The sequence below is a fragment of the Anomaloglossus baeobatrachus genome, chromosome 6 (assembly GCF_048569485.1).
Source record: "Anomaloglossus baeobatrachus isolate aAnoBae1 chromosome 6, aAnoBae1.hap1, whole genome shotgun sequence".
Taxonomy (NCBI): domain Eukaryota; kingdom Metazoa; phylum Chordata; class Amphibia; order Anura; family Aromobatidae; genus Anomaloglossus; species Anomaloglossus baeobatrachus.
In genome coordinates this window covers 150824305-150849619 of record NC_134358.1, presented here as the reverse complement: position 1 = coordinate 150849619, position 25315 = coordinate 150824305, and the positions used below count along the sequence as shown (strand labels likewise).

The following is a 25315-nucleotide window of genomic DNA, read 5'->3' as shown; positions in this document are numbered from 1 at the left end:
GTAATTATTGCACAGGTGTGCCTTAGGGTATGTTCAAACAGGGCATTTTTGGTAGGTTTTTGCTGCGTTTTTTTAGCTGCAGTTTTGCCTTGGTTTTATGCAAATTCATGCTAATAAAAAGCTGCTTTTTACAATACTAGCAAAGTATGAGACTTCTGAAATCTCATGCACACACACACACACACACACACACACATCTGCACATTTTTTTCCTGACTTTTTTCAAATCCCTGCGTTTTTGCTGCAGATTTCAATGAAGATTTCAAGAATGAGCATGTCAATTCTTTGCAGCGTTTTTTCATTGATACAACCCATTTTGTAGAAAAAATGCATCAAAAACGTCACTAAAAAAACGCACCAAAAACGCAGATGATTCAAAGGAGATTTCCTGCCACAAGCTCAATTTTTGGTCAGGAAAAAAAAAAAAAAAAAAACTTACCAAAAAAAGCCCTGTGTGAACATAGCCTTAGTTGGCCACAATAAAAAGACACTTTATAATGTGCAGTTTTACAGGATTTAGGGGGGTAAAAAAAAAACCAAAAACCCACAGTCAGTATTTGGTGAGCTCACCATACGCCAGTCTGACATCTGTCCTGTACAATGAAAACCAGGATTCAACTGTAAGGAAGACACCTCTCCATGGTTGAAATCAAACATTTCTTTATGCATTGGAAATGTGGACATAATTTACTTGTTCAGCCGTCGCAATTCCATTTAAAAAAAACTAAAAAAATTCTGCTTTGGTATATACTGTATAAATACTATTGAAAGTCAGTGCATAATGGGATTTGGTCCCCTACCAAGTAATTCCTCCTAAAACAAGTGCAACAGTAGAGATATAAAGAAAGTACACAAAGAAATATTATACACACAGTATATATAAACAATAGTCAGTACAATGGATAGAATGTGACTATGTACAAATTGCACTTCACATTAGGCCATGCTCCCATGCAGCCGGCTGCTGTATTTTACCCGCTGTTATTTTTCGTACGGAAAACCTACTGTGTTGAAACGTTCAAGCAAAGTGGATGCAATTTAATCAAAATACAAAAAAAATAAAAAAAAATGTCATTTTTAAGTGCAGAACCCAATTGGTCTACACTAAAAGAACACTTTAAAAAAATAAACAATGATTTAAAACTACTACAAAAATTCATAAAAAAGTACAAAATGCATAAAACCCCCCAGAAGAGACCTAAAATAATCAGAACAGATTACCATTACATACAGATTTGGTGTGGACAGCTGAAAACACAGAAAAATGAAGCATCTTCGCTCTTCTGTACCCTAAATATCTGGCCTCTACTTCAGTGTTTAGCTAGATAATACTGCTCGATGGTAAATGTCCGAGTCTTCCTCGGTGGTGGTTTCTTGACTCCATCACAAGCAGCTCACACAGGATGAGCTTTTCTTCAGATCTCTCAAGTTCACTACATTTTGATTGATTAATACAGATGATCTCTGAAAAAGAAACATTTAAAGATGAAACTCTGGACCAAGACTGAAGGTGTGTTGTGTTGTGTGTTTTTGGCATTCCAAGTTGAATAATTCATTATGTGTACCTATCTTTGCATTAACAATTCATTATTCTCTTTGGTTGTGCACATTACATTTATTTGCTTGTATTTTATGCTCATCTTGTAATTTGTGCCAATTACTTCCTTCATGGGGTTCACCCACCAGTACGTCTATTTGTCTGTTGTGTTATAAATGATACATTATACTTATTTTTATAACAATGCACATTTTATAGTGTTGTTCTTTTTAGATGTGATTATATAAACACATTAGTACTTTGTAATTACACTGTGTGCAGAATTATTAGGCAAATGAGTATTTTGATCACATAATACTTTTTATACATGTTGTCCTACTCCAAGCTGTATAGGCTTGAGAGCCAAACTACCAATTAAGTAAATTAGGTGATGTGCATCTCTGTAATGAGGAGGGGTGCGGTGTAATGACATCAACACCCTATATAAGGTGTGCTTAATTATTAGGCAACTTCCTTTGGCAAAATGGGTCAGAAGAGAGATTTGATTGGCTCTGAAAAGTCCAAAATTGTGAGATGTCTAGCAGAGGGATGCAGCAGTCTTGAAATTGCCAAACTTTTGAAGCGTGATCACCGAACAATTAAGCGTTTCATGACAAATAGCCAACAGGGTCGCAAGAAGCGTGTTGGGCAAAAAAGGCGCAAAATAACTGCCCATGAATTGAGGAAAATGAAGCATGAAGCTGCAAAGATGCCATTTGCCACCAGTTTGGCCATATTTCAGAGCTGCAACATTACTGGAGTATCAAAAAGCACAAGGTGTGCCATATTCAGGGACATGGCCAAGGTAAGGAAGGCTGAAAAACGACCTCCTTTGAACAAGAAACATAAGATAAAACGTCAAGACTGAGCCAAGAAATATCTTATCTGATTTTTCAAAAGTTTTTTGGCCTGATGAAATGAGAGTGACTCTTGATGGGCCAGATGGATGGGCCAGAGGCTGGATCAGTAAAGGGCAGAGAGCTCCACTTCGACTCAGACGTCAGCAAGGTGGAGGTGGGGTACTGGTATGGGCTGGTATCATCAAAGATGAACTTGTGGGACCTTTTCGAGTTGAGGATGGAGTGAAGCTCAACTCCCAGACCTACTGCCAGTTTCTGGAAGACAACTTCTTCAAGCAGTGGTACAGGAAGAAGTTGGTATCGTTCAAGAAAAACATGATTTTCATGCAGGACAATGGTCCATGACATGCATCCAACTACTCCACAGCGTGGCTGGCCAGTAAAGGTCTAAAAGATGAAAAAAATAATGACATGGCCCCCTTGTTTACCTGATCTGAACACCATAGAGAACCTGTGGTCCCTCATAAAATGTGAGATCTACAGGGAGGGAAAACAGTACACCTCTCGGAACAGTGACTGGAGGCTGTGGTGGCTGCTGCATGCAATGTTAATCGTAAACAAGATCAAGCAATTGATGACAGAATCTATGGATGGTAGGCTGCTGAGTGTCATCATAAAGAAAGGTGGCTATATTGGTCACTAATTTTTTGGGGTTTTGTTTTTGCATGTCAGAAATGTTTATTTCTAAATTTTGTGCAGTTATATTGGTTTACCTGGTCAAAATAAACAAGTGAGATGGGAATATATTTGGTTTTCATTAAGTTACCTAATAATTCTGCACAGTAATAATTACCTGCAAAAACAGATATCCTCCTAAGATAGCGAAATCTAAAAAGAAACCCACTCCAACTTCCAAAAATATTAAGCTTTGATATTTGAGTATTTTGGGTTGATTGAGAACATAGTTGTTATATAGTATATACCGGTATATATAGTTTAGTATATGTATAGTTATTATAATAAAAAAATCCTCTAAAATACAACTTGCCTAATAATTCTGCACACTGTGTAAAATAAAATTTATGAACCTTATATATTTCAGTTAATTTGATATGAATTTAGTTAGTTTTTTGGCTCCTTAGAATACCTGTATAATGCTTACCTTTGAGTATATGGCCTCTGATAACATATGAAATGCTTTATCAATATTGATATTTTCTTTAGCACTCGTCTCAAAAAAAGGAATACCGTATTCCCAAGCCAACTAGAAAAGAACAAGTTGTTAGGCGGGGATGGTGTAGTGTTGGAATATCTGAAATAGCAATATATATATATATATATATATATATATATAATATATATATATATATATGTATATATATATATATATATATATATATATATATATATACGCTTTATACAGGAATTGTAGGCAGTAGGTGGCAAATAATAGGAAGGCATGTGCAAGTTGTGCATAACTGTAAGAAATATCAGCTAAATATGCTTGGTATTCCAGGTGAGATTTCAACAACTTGTTAAAAAGGTCATCTGGAGATGTAGCTTCAGTAGCGCGACACTCTGGGTCCCAAATTGCTGCTTTGCCAGGAGTGTTTACTCCCAAAGATTGACTTGTCAGACTAGCAGTATGGTGACGCCGCTAGTCTGAACTGTGCTCTCTCCCATGCTGCTAACAAAGCCAGCTTTGCCTCTATAGCATGGAAGGAGTGCAGCAGTGAGAACAGACCGATCCAGTGATCCGGTTGGCTCCAGAGTGGCACCTCGCCTAGATAACTGGCTGCGGTTGCAGGGTATTCTGTAACTTAAAGACTAAAATCAAAATCCTTCTTGAAAATAGAGAGGATTTTTATTAAGGTGCAGATTGTAAAATTGATAACTGGCCATTTTATGCTCTTACAATCTCAATTTTTTTATTTTCTTAGCAGTAATGGACGTCAAAATTCCGATATTCAATGTTTGCAAGCCTGAGCGCTTTAGAATGCAGCTGTTTATTTATTAGTCTACATGTCATGTTCAGTTTGCACCTGTTCACATGTGTTAGGAAGTGCAGTCAGTTATCTCATATTAGATTACAGGGTCATGCCTTCTGACTGAGCACTCCTTCCCATCAGCTTAAGGCCATTTTCCAGGACGCCACATGACAGCAAGGTAGGAGTTGCTCCTTTGACCTCTACAGGGACAGGAAACGCAAGAGGTTAAAAGCCCCTGCCCATCCCCATCTCCTCAGTGTTTTTCCTGTCCCTGTACAGGACGGACGCATATCTTACCGTCGGGATGTACGGGGTCCAGGCGGATCGGGGGGGGCTCGCTCTCTCCTTCAGACCTGTCAAGCAGCCCCTGGCCGACACCTCTGGAGGAGAGGTCCCTCAGCCGGCCAGTGGAGCAGGAGTTCCCGGCACCAGCCGCTTCCCTCAGGTGAGGGCTGTCGGCGTCCCGCTATCTGGCCGCGGCCGTGAGGCACTTCCGGGTCTGTGCACACCATGCGCTCCAGCCTGGCATGCACGGTGGAGCATGCGCAGTACTGCGACTTCCGCGTTTCCGGGTTTGGAATATGGCGGCTCCCCGGGAGGTGGCGTGTGATCCAGAACGGAGATCAGTAGGCGGGAACGGGACCTGACGTCGCCAAAGCAGGTAATAAAAACCTCGGAGAAGGGGAGCTGTGCACGCTCTTGCTATCTAACAGGCTATACTGATTGCTTTGTTGTAATGGATGAGGGTGACAGGTCGGATGCCAAATCCCCTGAGGGGTCCCAGGGTCACGTAAGTGCAGGTGCATAGGGTATGCCCAGTAGTGGAATCAGCTTCAGTCTGCACCTTATGTATTTAAGGATTCTTCCACTGCACGCACCGGCACCATCCCTAAAAGAGTTCTCAAAAAATCATCAGCAAAAATTAAAAGATGCGCAGTTTTTAATACGAATCTGTCAGTCCTGCACGAAACAACTTTTCGACTCCTGCATCGCTAAGTTAGTTTCGGATGAACAAAAATCCCTCCTGACGGATATGAGAGCAATGATCCGTGAAGATGTGCAGTAGAGGCATTTAGGTAGGGACCCAAGAAAGAGAGCTATGCCTTGACACTGGCTACTGGGCTCACATACAACTGGCCTTTTTTTATGTGCAAAGTATCTCAATTTTTAAAAATATTTAAAAACTCAAAACTTTATAAATTCTGAAGAATAGGAAAAGTAAAAGTTCCCAGTTATATGTGTAGGTGTATGAACCGCATTTCATTCATCTCAACAGGAAACCATTTTGTCCGTGATGACTGTATATGCGGCAGCGCACATTACTGCAGAATCGATAATAATAGGAATGAGAAGCCTCTGCTGCTGTGAGGCTAAGAGGAAACAGTGCAGCGGTAAGTGACCGCAGAAGCCGGCGTCCAGCTATGTCGCCATTTTATGACACACTCATTATGGTACAGAGAATGTGTTCTTGTCACATTTGTACAGAGAATATTAAATATAAGATGTCAATGTGACCTTTCAGTAATACATTAAGCGTAAAGTCTTATAAAAGAAATAACCTGTATTTTATTCAGACATTACAGCTGCTGGGAGTAAAATCACTCATGTGCCCAATGTCACTCGGGAGAGGCCCGGGAGTCTTGAAAGGAAGCATCTGTTCTGCCTTGACGATTGGCCTGGTAGCAAATAGCCAGAGTCCACTGTTCACACATGAAATAATGAAGAAAGGGAACTAACCAAGCACTGCATGTCCTCCACCTCCCAGAGAGACTTATCTAGGGTGTATGGATTACGAAGGGCAATTGACAGGCGGTAATACACCAGTATAGCAAACTAACCTGTCCGGGATCCCCTCCACTGCTATATACCACCTCTTCGTTATTAGGTGAAATACTAACAGGTTAAAGGGGATTTGGGTTACTATCTGCTTGGTAGCACACGTCACCCACTGTACCGAGCAATCACCATTCAGCCAAGCCTCCTTAGGGATTCTTTGTGTGGACCAATGGTAGGATGGGTTCCCATGTGTCACCTGTCCCATTCCAGTTATTGCATTGTTATCTCTGCTCTTGATGCGCTTTTTATACTCTGAACATTCTCTAGTTATCCCTTTGAATTTGTCCCTGGAAAGTTTGCCACCTCTTCTGCTTCACATCTTCTCCTAACCCTGGCTATTCCTCACACCATGTCTCTGGCCTCTGCTTTGGACATGGTTTCCACCTCTAAGGTAATGTCCCAATTAGCTGACCATTCAACTCTCAACTTGCTCCACTGGCCAGGAGCATCTCTGTGGATGCAACCCAGAGGCCTCTGCAGAGAAGTATGGATTCCTGTATAGGGGTGAAAGGGTGGATCAGATTATCTTTTGGACTCGCTAACAGAAGTGTCTAGTGTCATGCCTGGCCAGGAAGTTCTGTTTGGCACAAACAACCTCTAATTGGCTACAATGATCACCTGATGCCCTAACCAAGAAAAAAAAAAAGCCAGGAGACTACAGTGGCTGGGACACTGGCAGCAGTAAGGAGGAGCTGTGGGGTCTGGTAGGGGAGTACATTATTTTTTTTTCTTTTGTAGCCAAAACTGCGCTCTGTGCAGCTTTGCCTCTGTAGCATCATAGGAGCGAAGAAGCACTGAATCTGACAGAATCCAGCAATCTGGCCAGCTTCAGAGCAGCGCTTACAAGCTTTATTGGAAAGAACTGATAAGTGCAGCACTCCTCGCTTAGAACAGAGAACACCTCGGCAGTGGCAGCTGGTAACCTATGCAGCAAGAAGAAATCAACATTAAAAATCTCTTCATTCTTGAGAACCAAGAGGATTTTTAAGCGGTAAATGGGAAATTTGCTCGTTTTTACAACCACTTTACAATTTTAATTATTCATGATGATGAGAATAATGAAATAGCACAATAATTGCTGCATGAAATCACCACTATAGAAGATAACTTCCTTTATATCCTGTGTACAGATAGTATACAATTCAATAGCAGAATTGATACTTGCATTTATATTACAGACACTTAACCTCTTAATGACCCATGATGTACTATGCCCATCATGAGTCTTGTTCCTGCCTTTGATGTAAGCTCACACACTGTGCCCACATTTTTCCCTGGACATGTTGCCTGATCTTATCAGCCAACATGTGCCTATTAAACACACTGGCAGGGGAGCATCATTCACACTCCCAATAGCACTGACGTGATTGCGGTGTGCCGATGGGTTTTCATGATCTCCAGGGGTCAGCTGACAACCCTTGTGTTGAAATGACGATCCTCCTGTGAGTGCCGGCTGCAAACCAGCATTCATAGGAAATTGTGATTTTTGCTATACAGAGCAGTGATGATGCTGCTACACTGGTCTGTACAGCACAAGCAACTGGATGATCTCAGCTTTAACCCCCCTAAGGTGACTAGTAAAAAAAAAAGTTTTTAAAAATATGAATAAAAAAAAAAAAAAAAAAAAAAAAACACACAAAAGTTCAAATCACTCCTCTTTTGCCATATTGAAAATATAACAAAATAAAAAATTAATCTGATCGGTAAACAGAGTAACAAGAAAAAAATCCAAGCCGCCAGAATTCATTTTGCTCCTGCAACAACAAAAAAACCATAGTAACAGAAGATCAAAATATCGTATATACTCTAAATTAATATCAATAAAAACATCAGTTCTGGGTGCAAAAAACAAACTCTGACACAGCCCCAGATCCCAAAAATTGAAACCTTTACAGCTTCGCAAACGAGATTTTTTTTTCCTCGAAATGTTTTAATTTTTCATTACATCATATGAGAAAATAAAAGGAGTTATTCAAATGTTCAACTCGCAGAAAAGAAGCCCTCACATGGCTATATTGATGGAAAAATAAAAAAAAAGTTACGGCTCTTGGAATAACGGGAGGGAAAAAATGAAAGCGCAAATACGAAAGATCACATGGTCCTTAACAGGTTAAACTAACCACAAGATACTGTTTATACCTGCGGTCTGGCTAGGGTGGCTGAGTATGTGCATAGACCTATGGTTATGCCTGGATTTGCAGTCATAGCCTACTTTATAGTGACTGTAATGGTCAATCCATGCAGACAGGTGAAAAATAAGAATACATAGGTCTGGCATTACTTGGTGCAGTGCTATAGCCATTGTTCTGGTGAAGGATATACCAGAGGGGTATGGCATTGCAAGATTTAGTTCCATCCTTCTTAAGATTCCTTTTGCCTTGGATATATATATGATCCTGCAACCTTCTAAGGCTCTGTGCGCACTAGAAAAAGGATTTTTCTTAAGAAATTTCTTGACAGTGAAGGATTAGCGCACCTGCGTTAAAAAAAAAAATGCACCAATAAAAAGGTATTATGTTGATCCTCCGACAGTAGTCGGTTACAGCTCTCATCGTTATTTATACAGTCTTGAGTTTTGTATCTCCCCATATTTTAGGATTTGATCTGCTAACAATTCCTCGATACAATGCTTGTGTTCTGACATTGTGCTTTATTCTGTACAATACGGTGTTTCCTGTGTTAATAATAATTGAATTTAAAAAACAAAAAAACGCACCAATAACGCACCGAAAAACGCATGCATTTTTACCGCGTTTTGGTGCGTTTTTTGGAGGATGGTCCCTACGTTTTTTAATGCTTTAACAGCAATAAATAATATAGATAATACATAGATAATTAATAGATAGATGGATAGATAGAAAGATGGATAGATGAAAAAAACGACGGGAGGGCCCCCATATCTTTTGTAGCCAGCTAGGGTAAAGCAGACAGCTGCAGCCTTCAAACCACGGTTGGCAGCTTTACCTTGGCTGGTAATCCAAAACAAAGGGCACCCCACGCTGTTATTTTACATTAAATAAATAATTTAAAATAAAAAATGTGGGCCCCCCCCAAATTGGATCACCAGCCAAGGTAAAGCGGACAGCTGTGGTCTGGTAATCTCAGACTAGGGAGGTCCACTGTTATTGGACACACCCCAGCCTAAAAATACCAGGCCACAGCCGCCCCAGAAGTGGCGCATCCATTAGACGTGCCAGTCCTGGCGCTTTGCCCCAACTCATCCCGTTGCCCTGGTGCGGTGGCAAACGGGGTAATAAATGGGGTTGATACCAGATTTGTAATGTCACCTGGCATCAAGCCCTGGGGTTAGCGATGTCACGCGTCTATCAGATACCTGACATCACCAACCCAGTCAATAAGAAATAAAAAATAGACAACAAAAAAAGTTTTATTTGTAAAAACACTCCCCAAAACATTCCCTCTTTCACCATTTTATTGAAAACAACAATCAAATCCAGGTCCGGCGTAATCCAATAAGGGGGTCCCACGACGATCCATACCATAGTCACTGTCCCAGTCAATGAAGAACAGAATGTTCTCCATTGGCTGGGAGAGCAGTGCAGTGACCTGAGCTAACATCAATAGGTCAGCCCAGGTCACTGCAGGGGATGACGAGCGCTGCTGTCAGGAGGTTAGATGAGATCATTACCTGCTATGACGATCTCCTGCACTCCTGACGTCAGCGCTGTCACTGACTTCCATTGCCTGCCACATTCTCAGCAATACATGGGAGCCCGTGAGGTCACCGCTAGTGACAGTCTCGGGCCGCCCGCGAGACGTGACAGTTTGTCACATGGTATAACTTTCTCAGAACGTGACAATGTCAGAAGAGGAGATTTCTTCTACCCATTTTGATGCCCAGACTTAATCCACAAAAGATTATTCTCCAGACACTCAAGTAGCTTAAAAAGGCCAGAAATAATGCCACTTTCTATGAGGTCACTTACTGAAATAGCAAACATAACTGTGCAAGTCATTTTGAATAATTGGTCTTGTACATGATAATGGTAGGATTTGAACATGTGTACCTCTTGCCGGATGGGTTCTGTGTGAGTCAGATTCTTTGTTTTTCATGAGCAGCTTTTTTTTAAAGCTAAACATACACCTATAGCTGTTTCTCCGGATCTCCCTGTAGGCAAGCATGCTTGGTTTGGGTGATCATGCATGGGTACGTAATAGGGGAAGGGACAACTTTGATGGTGGCTTATCTCCCTTGGAAATAGAGAATGAAACATGCTGTAATTCAACATGCCAAAGTCTCAGAGATATATAATACTTTGTGGAAATCATACTGACCTGCACTGACCATAGATGCTGCTACATTGACTATGTTGGCAAGAAACGAGGGTCATGGGATGATGGCATGATGTCTTTGTACCCAATGAGTAACAACTGCATGAGCCAAGTGTACATACCCTGTTTCCCGGAAAATAAGCCAAATATAAGCCCTAGTTGCGGTTCCATAAGGAAGTGTCAAGCGCAGCTAAAAAAGTTAAAGAGTACAGCAGGACTCTTCATCAAAGAAAGCAGACATCCCTAAAAGAAAGCAGACATCCCTAAAAGAAAGCAGACATCCCTAAAAGAAAGCAGACACCCCCCAAAAACAGCAAATTCACCCTCAAAAAAAAAAAATTGCACTCACCAGACCCCAAGTTCCAATATTGGATGGACTCTCACACAGATCTGCGTCACTGTCAGGTCCCCCGCTGCTCCAGCTGCATTGCACTACAGCTCTCACAAATAGATTGGGTACCAGTATGACTATGTGTGCGCTCTGCACCGCACCTAAAAGGTGCGCTTCAGAGCGCAGCTGAAAAGCTCCGTTCTGAAGCGCATGGTGCCGGCAGAGAACGTGCGCTCTGCATGCTGCCTCTCCCTATAGACAGCATGCAAAGCACACGAAAGAAGTGACATGTCACTTCTTAGAACGCAGCGATTCAGGCAGCAGCCGAATTGCTGCGTTCTAATAGGCCACGTGCGCACAGCCCCTGCACAATCTCCATAGATTGTGCAGGGGACGCAGGACGCATGCAGTTACGCTGCGGTGCAGAACGCAGCGTAACTGCATGCAATACGCACACGTGCGCACATCCCCTATCACTCCGTGTGAAAGATACTGCTTCCAGTCACCAGGGGGAGTCACTCACTGTTGAATGCAGAGGGACCTGACTGACACAATTTGGCCATTCACTTGTCAACTTTAATTATTTGGGGTTGAGCAAGTGCGGTTATTTTATGGGGTGTCTGCTTTCTATTGGTGGAAATTTAGCAGTACAAAGAGAATAATAAATTTTAACAGGTAACTTAAACCATTGTATATATGGTATATACCCACCTCTATAGGACTGGTTCTGCACCAAGAGAACAGCAGATCAGACAACAAAACATGCAGCTGAACCAGTAGTGGGATTAACACAAAATGTTGATGTTCCAGAATGTGATGATATAATTATATTTGAATAAATGTTGATTTTTTTTTGTACAAGAATAAATGTGGATTATTGTACATGGGAAAATATAAGACATCCCCTGAATTTAAGCCCTAGCGCATCTTTCGGATCAAAAACTAATATAACACCCTGTCTTATTTTTGGGGAAGCACGGCGTAGTTCCGCACAGGGGCGATAAAAAAACAGATATCACTGGATATTGGTTAAGACATCCACCAATATTAAGAACAGGGGTCACTACGTCCAGTGTCTGAGTGTAGCATGTGCGATCACCACTCCTATAGACAGCGAGTGGAACCGTAGTCGCACATGCTCACTATCGGTCCATTCACACAGAGGACTGAACAGTCGGGAACCCAGCGAACGGACTCCTTGAGATCATACATTTAGCAGCTATCCTGTGATATACAGTTTGATGTGGACAAACCCCTTGAATAAAACTAAACTGCCAATATTTTTTACTTTAGATTCACTGGAGCGTATATAAAATTAATACAGGCTGCATTAATTTGACGCTTTAATCATGTTGCAACAGACAATATTGTGTCATATACGTAAAATATGCAATAATCTGGTATACAGAGGGGCACAATGGATTTCAGTTTATTTGTAATCTACGGAGATTTTACATTTTGTAGATAGGAAGAAATAACGTCAACGTCTAAAGCTGGTGTCACACTAAACGACAGCGACAACGACGTCGCTGTTACGTCACCATTTTCGGTGACGTAACAGCGACCTTGTAAGTCGCTGTTATGATCGCTGCTTAGCTGTCAAACACAGCAGAAGCAGCGATCATAAGGTCGCTGTGCTACATGTTCAGAGAGCAGGGAGCCGCGCTTAGCGCTGGCTCCTTGCTCTCCTGCAGCACACATCGGGTTAATTAACCCGATGTGTGCTGCAGCTACATGTCACAGTTCAGAGAGCAGGGAGCCGCGCTTAGCGCTGGCTCCTTGCTCTCCTGCAGCACACATCGGGTTAATTAACCCGATGTGTGCTGCAGCTACATGTCACAGTGCAGAGAGCAGGGAGCCGCGCGCACTGCTTAGCGCTGGCTCCTTGCTCTCCTTGCTACAGTATACATCGGGTTAATTACCCGATGCGTACTGCAGCCACATGTCACAGTGCAGGAGCCGGCACTGGCAGCAAGGGCGGCGGAGGCTGGTAACCAGCGTAAACATCGGGTAACCAGGGAAAGGTCTTCCCTTGGTTACCCGATGTTTACGCTGGTTACAGCTTACCGCAGCTGCCAGTGCCGGCTCCTGATCGCTTCATTTCGTCGCTCTCTCGCTGTCACACACAGCGATGTGTGTGTCACAGCGGGAGAGTGACGACCAAAAAATGAAGCTGGACATTCAGCAACGACCGGCGACCTCACAGCAGGGGCCAGGTCGTTGCTGGATGTCACACACAGCGACAGCGACGGGACGTCGCTGCAACGTCACAGAAAATGGTGACGTAGCAGCGACGTCGTTGTCGTCGTCGTTATGTGTGACACCAGCTTAATGTACACGCTTCCAAAGTTTCAACCAATGGATAAAACTTTATAATACCTGAATTAAAAGACATTTTTCAAACGTACATCTTAAGGAAAAGGTGCAATCAATATTCCAGAATGAGAATTCCATTCTAAGCAACATTAGTTCCTAATGGCGGAGCTGCATGGTCAGGCGCCTTACAGATGCAGCGTACCCGCCTAACTCAAATACTTTTCTATGCAGAGACAATCAATGCTTACCTTTTCCCCTCTTTCTTTTGAAACCTCACGTTCGTCTTCCCTGTCACTTTTATTTCCCAGGAGAACTACCTCCACTTCTTCACCAGCTTTCTGAATCACAAAGGCAAATTGCAAAGAGACGGTGACTTTCTAAATGAATAGCTTTCTGGAAAGTGCAACGCAGACATCCATTGTGCATGACAGACAGTTTCTAATTAACGCCACCGCCTTATTAGAAGCAATATGGAGTCTCACTTTTATGATTTGTCCTTTAGTGCGCAGTGAATCTACCAATATCAATTATATCATTTCATTTCTTTCCATATCTGATGAGAAGGAATTGCAAGTAAATGAATAGAAAAGAGGACGAGACAAGCGCAATGAGAAGATTTATCAATGGAAAGACAGCACATTCACATGATGGTTTCAAAATAAGAAAATTGTCCAAATCTATTATGCTTGGAAAAATTGAAGTCCAGGACTATCAGAAATACCAAGTATTTCATGTTTAGCACACATCTGCCAAAGTAAAGGCCACTTTACACACAGCGATATCGCTAGCAATGTCGCTGGTGAAAGTACCCACCCCCGGCGGTTGTGTGTCACGGGCAAATCGCTGCCCGTGGCGCACAACATCGCTAGGACCCGTCACACGTACTTACCTGCCTAACAACGTCGCTGTGGCCGGCGAACCGCCTCCTTTCTAAGGGGGCGGTTCTTGCGGCGTCACAGCGACAGCACCCAGCAAGCGTCCAATAGAAGCGGAGGGGCGGAGGGCAGCCGAAAGAAAGTGACACCCACCTCGTTGCCGGAGGACGCAGGTAAGGTGTCGTTCCTCGTTCCTGAGGTGTCACACGTAGCGATGTGTGCTGCCTCAGGAACGACGAACAACCTGCGTCCTGCAACAGTAATGATATTTGGGATTAGAATGACATGTCAACGATTAAGTGAGTAAATTTTAGCGGTCGTTCATACGTTTCACATGCAACGACGTCGCTAACGAGGCTGGATGTGCATCACGAATTTCGTGACCCCAACGACATCTCGTTAGCGATGTCGTTGCGTGTAAAGCCCCCTTAAGTTCTCAGTCCCCACACCCAACTCGCTCACCCTGGGACATATGTGATAATGACCTGAGACTCATGTGGTGCTCACATCATGATGTGACTGTGAAGATGATAAGATGCTGATTAAAGCCCCCATACACATTAGCTTTATATTGGCCAAACCTACTTATATTGACGAGATTTGGCCAACGGTTTAATGTTTATTGAGACATTGGCCGACTGATGTTCGGGAAAGATGTCTATCTTGCATGGCCGATTACGGATTGATCGTATTGTTTTACTGCAGATAACCCACTAGCTAAACTGTCAACTGGTAGCTTTCACAAAGGCTGAACGAGCACTCCCATGTACGAGAGTGTAGGCTGAGATGACTGTTCGCCGAACAATTGGTCACAGCATCATTTGGCCGAGAGCCATCTAATGTGTATGGTCAGCTTTATACTGGTTGCTGATGTTTACTGTATATTGATTCTCCATTGACATTCTATCAAACAACGTAAAGTTCACATACTATAACTTTCTGCCAAGCACTAGGTGCTACATTACACTACAGGTAATGGGCTTTCATTTATAAGCCAAACTGGTGATGAACCTATTATTCAGGCCTCAATTCATAAATTCCCCAGTGATCATTCCCAATATGGAAATGAGTTGTCATGAGACAACACCTCTTAATGTGTTGTATGAGATTGAAACTGCATAACTTCCTACGTCCAAATACAGGGCTCATCTAGTCCATGGGCTGTCAGGTATTTCAGCTTGGGACCTTTCATTTTCATGGGCAATTACTAAACACAACCCGAGAAGTGGTAGTTGCTGTAGGGAAAAACAGCCATGTTTTCAAAACCATGTGCAACTCTTTAAAATTTGGTCAGCCATTGCTTATGATAAGAGATGAGAAGGTCCATTGAAGTTCAGGATCTATGGGTTCCGCTGGACTTTAAAGTTCAGTTTGGGACCAGGACTTGACCTCAACCCCATTGGAAGTCACTAATTTGGCAGATCAGCTCTCCGCCCAGATACAGACAACCATAACAGATCACTTATGGTGATATAGGGTGGGTTGGTTTTTTTAGGACACACTACATCCAAAAATGTTGTTTTTACCCCAGTGAAAGCCATTCAGAGACTGCAAGCGGCTCGCACTGGGCCGAGTACGGAGCTTACCAGAGCATAGCAATGCTCAATCGAATGGCTAGCATACGAACAGCACCCGAACTCCGGACTCGGACAGTGATTTTTTTTTTTTTAAAAAAGTTAGTGTTCAGTACGAACCCTGAACTTTACAGTTTGGGTCTGCTAGTTTCTGATTATGATCCATGGAATTTAGTAACAATAACTGAATGGATCTACAATCTCAATAAAATATAATATCATCAAAAAGTTAATTTATTTCAGTAATTCAATCCAAAAAGCGAAACGCATATATTATGTAGAGTCATTACACACAGAGGGATCTATTTCTATATATTATATAGAATCATTATACACAGAGTGATCTATTTCAAGTGTTTATTTCTGTTAATGTTGATGATTATGGCTTACAGCCAATGAAAACCCAAAGGTTATTATCTCTGAAAATTAGAATATTATATATGACCTACTGAAAAAATGATTTTAAACTCAGAGATGTTGGCGTCTACTGAAAAGTCTGTACAGTAACTGCACTCAATAGTTAGTCGGGGCTCCTTTTGCATGAATTACTGCATCAATGCGGCGTGGCATGGACGCGATCAGACTGACACTGCTGAGGTGTTATGAGAGACCAGGTTGCTTTGATAGCAGCTGTCAGCTTGTCTGCATTGTTTGGTCTGGTGTCTCTCATCTTCCTCTTGACAATACCCCATAGATTCTCTATGGGGTTTAGGTCAAGCGAGTATGATAGCCAATCAAGCACAGTGATACTGTGGTTATTAAACCAGATATTGGTACTTTTGGCAGTGTGGACAGGTGCTACGTCCTGCTGGAAAATGAAATTTCCATCTCCAAAAAGCTTGTTGGCAGAGGAAAGCATGAAGTGCTCTAAAATTTCCTGGTAGATGGCTGCACTGACTTTGGTCTTGGTATAACACAGTGGACCTACACCAGCAGATGACATGGCTCCCCAAACCATCACGGATTGTGGAAACTTCACGCTAGACCTCAAGCAGCTTGGATTGTGGCCTCTCCACTTTTCCTCCAGACTCTGGGACCGCGATTTCCAAATGAAAATTTACTTTCATCAGAAAACACCTTGGACCACTGAGCAACAGTCCAGTTCTTTTTGTCCTTGGCCCAGGTAAGACGCTCCTGGCATTGTATATTGGTTATGAGTGGCTTGACACAAGGAATGTGACAGTTGTAGCCCATGTCCTGGATACGTCTGTGTGTGGTGGCACTTTAAGCACTGACTCCAGCAGCAGTCCACTCCTTGTGAATCTACCCCAGATGTTGAAATGGCCTTTTCTTAACAATCCTTTCAAGGCTGTGGTTATGTCAGTTGCTTGTGCACTTTTTTTTTACCACACTTTTTCCTTCCACTTAACTGTCCATTAATATGGTTGGATACAGCACTCTGAACAGCCAGCTTCTTTAGCAATGACCTTTTGTGTACAGTGTGTCAATGACTGCCTTATGGACACTTGAAATAGATCACTCTGTGTGTAATGACTCTATATAATATATGCAATTCCCTTTTTGTATTGAATTACTGAAATAAATTAAATTTTTGATCATAGTCTAATTTATTGAGAAGCAATTGTACAAATATTTTGTATTTTTCAATAAACAACAAACTTCATTAAAGGTAAAGAAGCCCTCCCAGCTACATATATTTTATTAATGTGTGTATGTTAGAATGTAATGTAGTGTGAGTGTATTAATATACTCATCTATCGCCGCGCTCTCCAGTGTCCAGCGCTTTTCTTCTCAGCGACGTCACCCTTCTGCAGACTCTCCAGGTCACACTGTGCTCTGCATGTCCTGGAATTGGCTTTTACAGTGTTAGTCTATAGAGCACCAAACGAGGCTCCATAGACGTCCGTAGTAAGAGACTTCTGGCTCACGCATGATGCCAGACAGAACCAGCTAGTTGCAATTGTGGTGACGTCATTGAGAAGAGGAGAAGAGCTGCGCTGGAAACTCAGCAGTAGGTGAGTAGTTACAAATGCAATACTTTTTTAGTCGAAAAAAATGACATTAAAATTATTATAAAAATACACGGCGAGAGGTAATATAGGACCTGTTTTTTGTTCCTCTCACCATGCATTTTAAAATAATTTTAATGTCATTTTTTGAGGTAAGCTGATGTTTAATTTTTGGAGATAATTTGACGGAGTTTGGCCCTGATATAGGTTAATAACATTACATATACACACATTTAATGAAAAAAAAATATCTAGATGGGAGTGCTTCTTTATTAAATAAATAAATGTATTTGTCTTCCATAAAAAGGTTATTATTCTCATCTTATTAAATGCAATGTGCATGTAAAAACAGGCAACTTTGCAATTTACCTCTTATTAAAAATTTTCTTCATTCTCAAGAACAGAGGAATTTTTAATTTGAATGTGTTCAGCTCGTTGCCTAGGTTACTGGCCACTTCTACAGTCTATCAGAGGTGGTTGGTTTCCTAGGCAAGGAGCACACAAACTCTTGGCCACCTTCAGTGGCCCTAGGCGAAGATGAATCTGCTAGCAGCATCTGAGACCCCACAGTGGGGACCAGTGAGGTAACCAACCTGACAGCCAAAACTTTGAATCTTCAGGAGCACGCTGCCTCCCAGCAAGCACAAATCAGGGGCGCAGAACAGTGTGATCCTGAAGAACAATCATTAGACAACCCGTATAACTGTCAAAGTCTTGTAATATGTGCCCACGGGGAAAGTGTCCTGCGGATATATCCGCAGGACATTCTGCAGGAGCTCCCAGAAAACCGCAAAACAACTTTGTCTGTTTTAATGCTGCGGATGTATTGCGGAATGTCCTGCGGATATGCTGCGGTCATTCTGCATTGAGGATACAGTACCATGGCTTCGGCACTGCATCCTCAATGCAGAACAAGTGCTGGAGTGATCGGGGAGTTCATACTTACCTCCATCACGAAGCACTTCACTTTCCGGCCGTGTCTGTCTGCACAGTGCCGAAGGTGGGTGGGCCTGAACTAGCTTCGGCTGCCACATGACCGGAGCTCGTGCAGTGACTCCAGTGTCTTCTATCAAGGCAGGTAAGTATACGATCGTGCGGAAAAATCCGCAGGAAAAATTGACATGCTGCAAATTTTTTCGCACTATTTCCGCTGCGGAAAGAAACTCAGCATGAGCACAGCACTTCCAAAATGCCATAGAAATGGCTGATCAAAAAAGTCTGTGGAGCCTCTGTTAGGAGTCTCGACACAGAAACTAGTCAGATATCCCTCCGGGAAGGACCCAGCCAAGGAGTGGTTCTTTTTAGGAGACCATAGAAATGGCTGGGGACTCGCTGTACTGCGGATTTTTGAAAAATTTGGGCAAATTCCGCAAATTTTAAGCAGCGTGGGTACATAGTCTAAATGTAAATGAAACCCATGGAAACTACTTTCCAATTTGATGAAGTGGGACTGTTATGGGAAATTCCTTATTTACGTTTCTTTCTCACCATTTTAATGTCTTTCATCCATAAAGATGTGTTTTCAAATGAGATTGAATTTGTAATATCGTAAACCAAAATAAATCCATGAGCCCCACGGAAGTAGCTGACGCTCAGGGTGTGGAACCTCTCCTGTCCGGCGGTGTCCCTGAAATACAATCAGTCATGGATTATAACAACACACAGTGCACAGTACCTCTCGCGCCTTCTCCAAAATCTATGTACTATACAATATCACCATAAACTTTTTACCACCCACTCAAATACCCAAATGGCAGCTAATATCCAGCTGACAAATCTCCAGAAGAAAGCATCAGTCATGTTCTAGAATTAGAAAAGCCAATACAAATTAACTCCTTCAAGGAAGGAAAGATGAATAAAATTGAATCTTTATTGGTCATACAACATAATAATAAAAAACACGTAAAAAAAAAATTGGTGAGGTTGCAGCAGAAGAAATACCCATGATTTCTTTACCGGAGTAATGTGCCTCTCAAAAAAAGTATATAGACATTGAAAAAAAAAAGTCTACAAATAGCTAAGGCCCCTTTCACACATCAGTTTTTTGCCATCAGTCACAATTCGTTGGCTTGACAGCTCCATCGCAGATTGTGGAAAAACTAGATGGCTATTTGATACTAAATAAAATAAATTGGAGCATGCTCAGTTAAAACAAAAAAAACAATTCCGTCGCTGGATTCCGTCATTTGACGGATGATGACGCATCCTGCGCCCATAGGCTTCTATACTACCAAACGACGTACGGATTCTTCGCTGTCCGTTTTTCGACGTAGACAAAAAAAAATGTTACTTTGTCCGTTGTCTCCGTCCGCCAGACAAACAATTTTTGACGGATTCGTAGAACGACGTAGAAAGTCGATAATAAAATAACGGATCAAGCGGCAGCAGATTCCGGATCCATTTTTTTCAAAATTCGACGGATTGTGACTGACGGCAAAAAACTGATGCGTGAAAAGGGCCTAAGAGAAATCCTTTTCTTAGATCACAGTAGATGAGTCTGGGCATATCTTCCTGGTGGGATAAGGGTATATAAAAATAATGATAATAATAATAATCTTTATTTCTGTAGCGCCAACATATTCTGCAGCGCTTTACAATTCAGAGGTTCATATAGAAAATCTTAAGTAACAGTTATAGAAGATACAATAATTAAAAGGCAAAGAAAATAAAGACAACCCTGTTCGTAAGCGCTTACAATGAGGTGGGGGGTGACATAAGGTTCAAGTCCTCATTTACAACGATGTGTATGTGGTTTTGAGAGCTCAGAGTGACCAAATGAGTTACAAGCACAAGTATCTTAAGACCTCAGTAGACAAAATGTCTACTTCTGCTTGCAATGTTTTTATTATTATGATATATCAAAACACTGACCCGCACATCCAACAAATGTGAACAGGTGCTAACTGAAAAAACATAGTAACTATAAATGCAAACAGTTGCACACTGAAAAAGCCAAAAATGTACTAGGGAAAATATGGCACTGCATTACTGCAAAAGAGAGATATTTAGTTTATGTATTGGCCAATGCATGTAAGCCCGGACACCAAACGGCAAGGTATATCTCTGTATTCTGGGACTCTAAGGGCGGAGTAAGACCTGGCTGTTCATAACCATTATAGCAGGAACCTAGCTGCCCATATATGGAGGTTTGTAGTCCAAATAGTGGCATTTTTCCCAGATATGGATGTTTTTAACCTAGATAGTGGCATTTAAGTTAGGTTCCCGGAACACAGAGATATACCTTGCCGTTTGGTTTCAGGGCTTACATGCATTGACCAATACATAAACTAAATATCTCTCTTTTGCAGTAATGCAGTGCCATATTTTCCCTTGTACATTTTTGGCTTTTTCAGTGTGCAACTGTTTGCATTTATAGTTACTATGTTTTTTCAGTTAGCACCTGTTCACATTTGTTGGATGTGCAGGTCAGTTTTTTGATATTTCTAGTGAGTCTTTTTCTGACTGGGTACTCCGCCCTAAGACCTGGCTGTTCATAACCATTATAGCAGGAACCTAGCTGCCCATACATGGAGGTTTGTAGTCCAAATAGTGGCATTTTTCCCAGATATGGATGTTTTTAACCTAGATAGTGGCATTTAAGTTAGGTTCCCGGAATACAGAGATATACCTTGCCGTTTGGTTTCCGGGCTTACATGCATTGGCCAATACATAAACTAAATATCTCTCTTTTGCAGTAATGCAGTGCCATATTTTCCCCAGTACATTTTTGGCTTTTTCAGTGTGCAACTGTTTGTATTTATATTTATTATTAGGATGTGACCAATAAAGATTTAATTTTATTCCACTTATCTTCCTTAACCCCTTAACGACCTTTGACGTACTGAGTACGTCATGGTGACATGGTGCTAAACGACCCATGACGTACTCAGTACGTCATGGCAAAATCGCGGTCCCGGAGCCCCGGGGAGTGAAATTTGTTTAATTAAACGGTAGATTCGGGAAGGAGGGGACCTCTGCCTGACCTCAGGAGGGGGTGGTGCCTCCTCCCCGAATCTACAGAGGCTGTGATTGGCTGATGAACGCCGCTCAGCCAATTACAGCCACTGTAATGTTCCAGCCATTGAAAATGGCTGGAACATTGAAATCCAGCCCTGATCAGTGCTGCTGTAGCACTGGCCATTGGCTGGAGCTGGGTGATCGATGCTTCACCCGCCCCCAGCTCTGATTGGAGAGACCGGTCTTGTGACCGCTCTCTCCAATCAATGTGGATCTGCGGCCTGTGACCGTCCCTGGAAGCCGAGGAGAGCGGTAAGTTGTTGTCCCCGCCGCCCGCCCCTGTCCCCGATCGCCCCGCCGCTGCTCCCGATCCACCGCTGTCCCCGCCGCTGCTCCCGATCCACCGCTGTCCCCGGCGCCACGCTCCTGATCCACCGCTGTCCTGATCCGCCGCCGCCGCCTCCTTCATCGGCTGCCCCTTCTCCATCGCCACACCTCCTATCCCTCCATGTGCTGCAAGCCACCCTCCCCCCACGTGGGGGGAGGGTGGCTTGCAGCACATGTGGGGGGAGGGTGGCTGGCTTGCAGCACACGTGGGGGGAGGGTGGCTGGCTTGCAGCACATGTGGGGGGAGGGTGGCTGGCTTGCAGCACATGTGGGGGGAGGGTGGCTGGCTTGCAGCACATGTGCTGCAAGCCAGCCACCCTCCCCCCACATGTGCTGCAAGCCAGCCACCCTCCCCCCACATGTGCTGCAAGCCACCCTCCCCCCACATGTGCTGCAAGCCACCCTCCCCTCGGGGCCCCCCCTCCTCCATGTGCCATCTCTCTCTCCCATCAGACTCTGCCCCCCTCCCCGATCTGCTGCCTGCTCTCTCCCATTTTCCATCTACTGCCCCCTCTCACCCTCCTCGATCTGTTGCCTCCTTCATCTGCTGCCTCTTCTGTCTGCTGTGATCCTGCTGCCTAGATCCATCCTGTAAGGTAGGTATCCCCATCTCACCTTCCCCCCCCATCCTCTGCCGCTCCTCCATCCGCTGCGCCATTTCCCATCCATCCGCTGCGCCATTTCCCATCATCCATCCGCTGCGCCCTTTCCCATCCTCTGCCGATCCTCCACCCGCTGCGCCCTTTCCCATCTTCCATCCGCTGCGCCCTTTCTCATCTGCCGCCCCGCCCTCTCGCATCGCATTATCCAGCGCAGTTGCTCGCTTCCAGACTGCAGTGGATGATGCGATGCGAGACTCGTGCATTGCTCTCACGTTTGGCACTGGTCTTAGTGGCAGGCGCTCTTTTTTTTTTTTTTTTTTTTACTGATGTCTGTATTTTTTATTTCGCCAAACTAATTTTTTTTGTATGGGGGGGGTCTAGTTTCCAAAATGGGATCACATGTGGGGGAGCTCCATTGTTTAGGCACCTCAGGGGGTCTCCAAATGAAACATGGCGTCTGCTAATAATTCCAATCAATTTTACTGTGAAATGGCGCTCCTTCTCTTCTGAGCCCCGCCGTACGCCCAAACAATTGATTTCCACCACATATGAGGTATTGTCGTACTCGAGGTACATTTTATGGTGCATATGAGGTATCGTCGTACATTTTATGGTGCATTTTTTCCTGATACCCTTGTGGAAAAAAAAGCTACCTGTTTGAAAAAAACAATTTTGTGGTAAAAAAAAGAATAAAATATTTTCACGGCTGAACATTACAAACATTTGTGAAGCCTCCAGGGGTTCAAAGTGCTCACTAAACAACTAGATAAATTCCATGAGGGGTCTAGTTTCCAAAATGGGGTCAATTGTGGGGGAGCTCCATTGTTTAGGCACTTCAGGGGGGTCTCCAAACGCAACATGGCGTCCGCTAATAATTCCAACCAATTTTGCTGTGAAATGGCGCTCCTTGCCTTCCGAGTCCTGCCGTGCGCCCAAACATTTGATTTCCACCACATATGGGGTATCTGCGTACTCAATACATTTTATGGTGCATTTTTTCCTGATACCCTTGTGAAAATACTAATTTTTATGGCTAAAGTAACATTTTTGTGTTAAAAAAGTAAAATTTTCATTTTTTCGTCTACATTGCTTTGGTTGCTGTGTAGCTCCTAAAGGGTTAATAAACCTCTTGGATGTGGTTTTGAGCAGAGTGAGGGGTGCAGATTTTAGAATTGGGTCACTTTTGGGTATTTTCTGTCGCCTAGGTTTCTCAAATCACTCCAAATGTGATGTGGTACCTAAAAAATTTTTTTTTGTAAATTTTGTTGGAAAAATGAGAAATTGGTGATGAACTTTGATCCCTTCTATCTTCCTAACGGAAATTTTTTTTTTTTTCAAAAACTGCGCTGGTGTAAAGTAGACATGTGGGAAATGTTATTTAGTAACTTTTTTGTGTGACATATCTCTCAGATTTATGGGCATAAAATTTCAAATTTTGAAAATTGCAAAATTTTCAAAATTTTCGCCAAATTTCCGAAATTTTCACAAATAAACGCAAAACATATCGGCCTAAATTTACCACTGACATGAAGTACAATATGTCACGAAAAAACAATCTCAGAATCGCCAGGATCCGTTGAAGTGTTCCAGAGTTATAACCTGTCAAAGTGACACTGGTCAAAATTGCAAAAAATGGCCGGGTCTTTAAGGTGAAAACAGGCTGGGGGCTGAAGGGGTTAAGGTAATTAATTTGCATTGGGTTTTATGTATATTTTTTTAAAAAAAAAATTCTTAAAAAACATCTTGACCATTTAGGCATTTATTTTCTAGAATAGATAGCTGGGATTATGAGCACACAGGATCCAAGTCCAGCTATCTGTGCGCTAAGGGTGGAAACACATCTATGCGAGTAAAATCGGTCCGACTGGGCTGAAAAATACTCGGCTGATTTTAGTTCACGTTAGGTGCGAGTGCAACGCAAGTGCGATGCTTTTTGCTCGCGTGTGTGTTGCGATTGCGATGCTAGTTTCATGCAACATCTTAATTAGATAAAAGCTATTACACATGTGTCATTTAATTAACCTATGGGAATGTGCTGTCACATTCATCTAATGAGCGAAGTTACTGCCACACTCGCAAATGTGAACGGGGGTGCGCATGTGTGATGCTACTTTTAATCCCCTTCCATAGGAAATCATTGGGACAAATGGTGCGAGAAACTCGCAAAAAAGCAGCATGCTGCAATTTTTTTCTCGGTCCGATTTGGACTGAGAAAAAAAAAAAAAAAAAAAAAAAAAAAAAAATCGCAGATGAGAGCTGAATCATTGACTAACATGTGTCCGATTTCAATGCGAGTTTTTCTCGCATTGCTCTACTGCGAGAAACTCGCAAGTGAGAAGCAGCCCTAAGGGGTACTTTGCACGTTGCGACATCGCTACTGCAATCTTGTCGGGGTCAAATCCAAAGTGACACACATCGGGCTCCGGTAACGACGTCGCAACGTGTAAAGCCTAGAAGCACGGATAAAAGATCGCAAAAGCGTCGTAAATCGGTGGTCTGTGTAGTGTCGGTCATTTCCATAATTTGGTTGCAGGAACAGGTATGATGTTCTTCCTCGTTCCTGCAGCAGCACACATCGCTGTGTATGAAGCCGCAGGAGCGAGGAACATCTCCTTACCTGCGTCCCACCTGCAATGAGGAAGGAAGGAGGTGGGAGGGATGTTTACGTCCCGCTCATCTCTGCCCCTCCGTTTCTATTGGCCGCCTGCCATGTGACGCCGCACGACCCACCCCCTTAGGAAGGAGGCGGTTCACCAGCCAGAGCGACGTCGCAGGGCAGGTTAGTGCGTGTGAAGCTGCCATAGCGATAATGTTCGCTACGGCAGCTATCACAAGATATCGCATCTGTG

At 42.9% G+C, this 25315-nt stretch overlaps 1 protein-coding gene across 1 annotated transcript in view; it reads right to left on the bottom strand.

Moving 5' to 3' along the window:
• Positions 1-536: 536 nt before the first annotated feature.
• The window catches only part of LOC142244163 (ras-related protein Rab-8A-like), a 42532-nt gene continuing 17753 nt past the window's right edge, over positions 537-25315 (bottom strand). Inside the window, exons 3-6 of the mRNA XM_075316360.1 lie at positions 19009-19147; positions 13350-13439; positions 3500-3601; positions 537-1464 (exon numbers count right to left, since the gene is read on the bottom strand). Of these exons, the coding sequence (XP_075172475.1) occupies positions 1384-1464; positions 3500-3601; positions 13350-13439; positions 19009-19147 (412 nt within the window). The 3' untranslated portion in view covers positions 537-1383. The remainder of the gene's footprint in view (positions 1465-3499; positions 3602-13349; positions 13440-19008; positions 19148-25315) is intronic.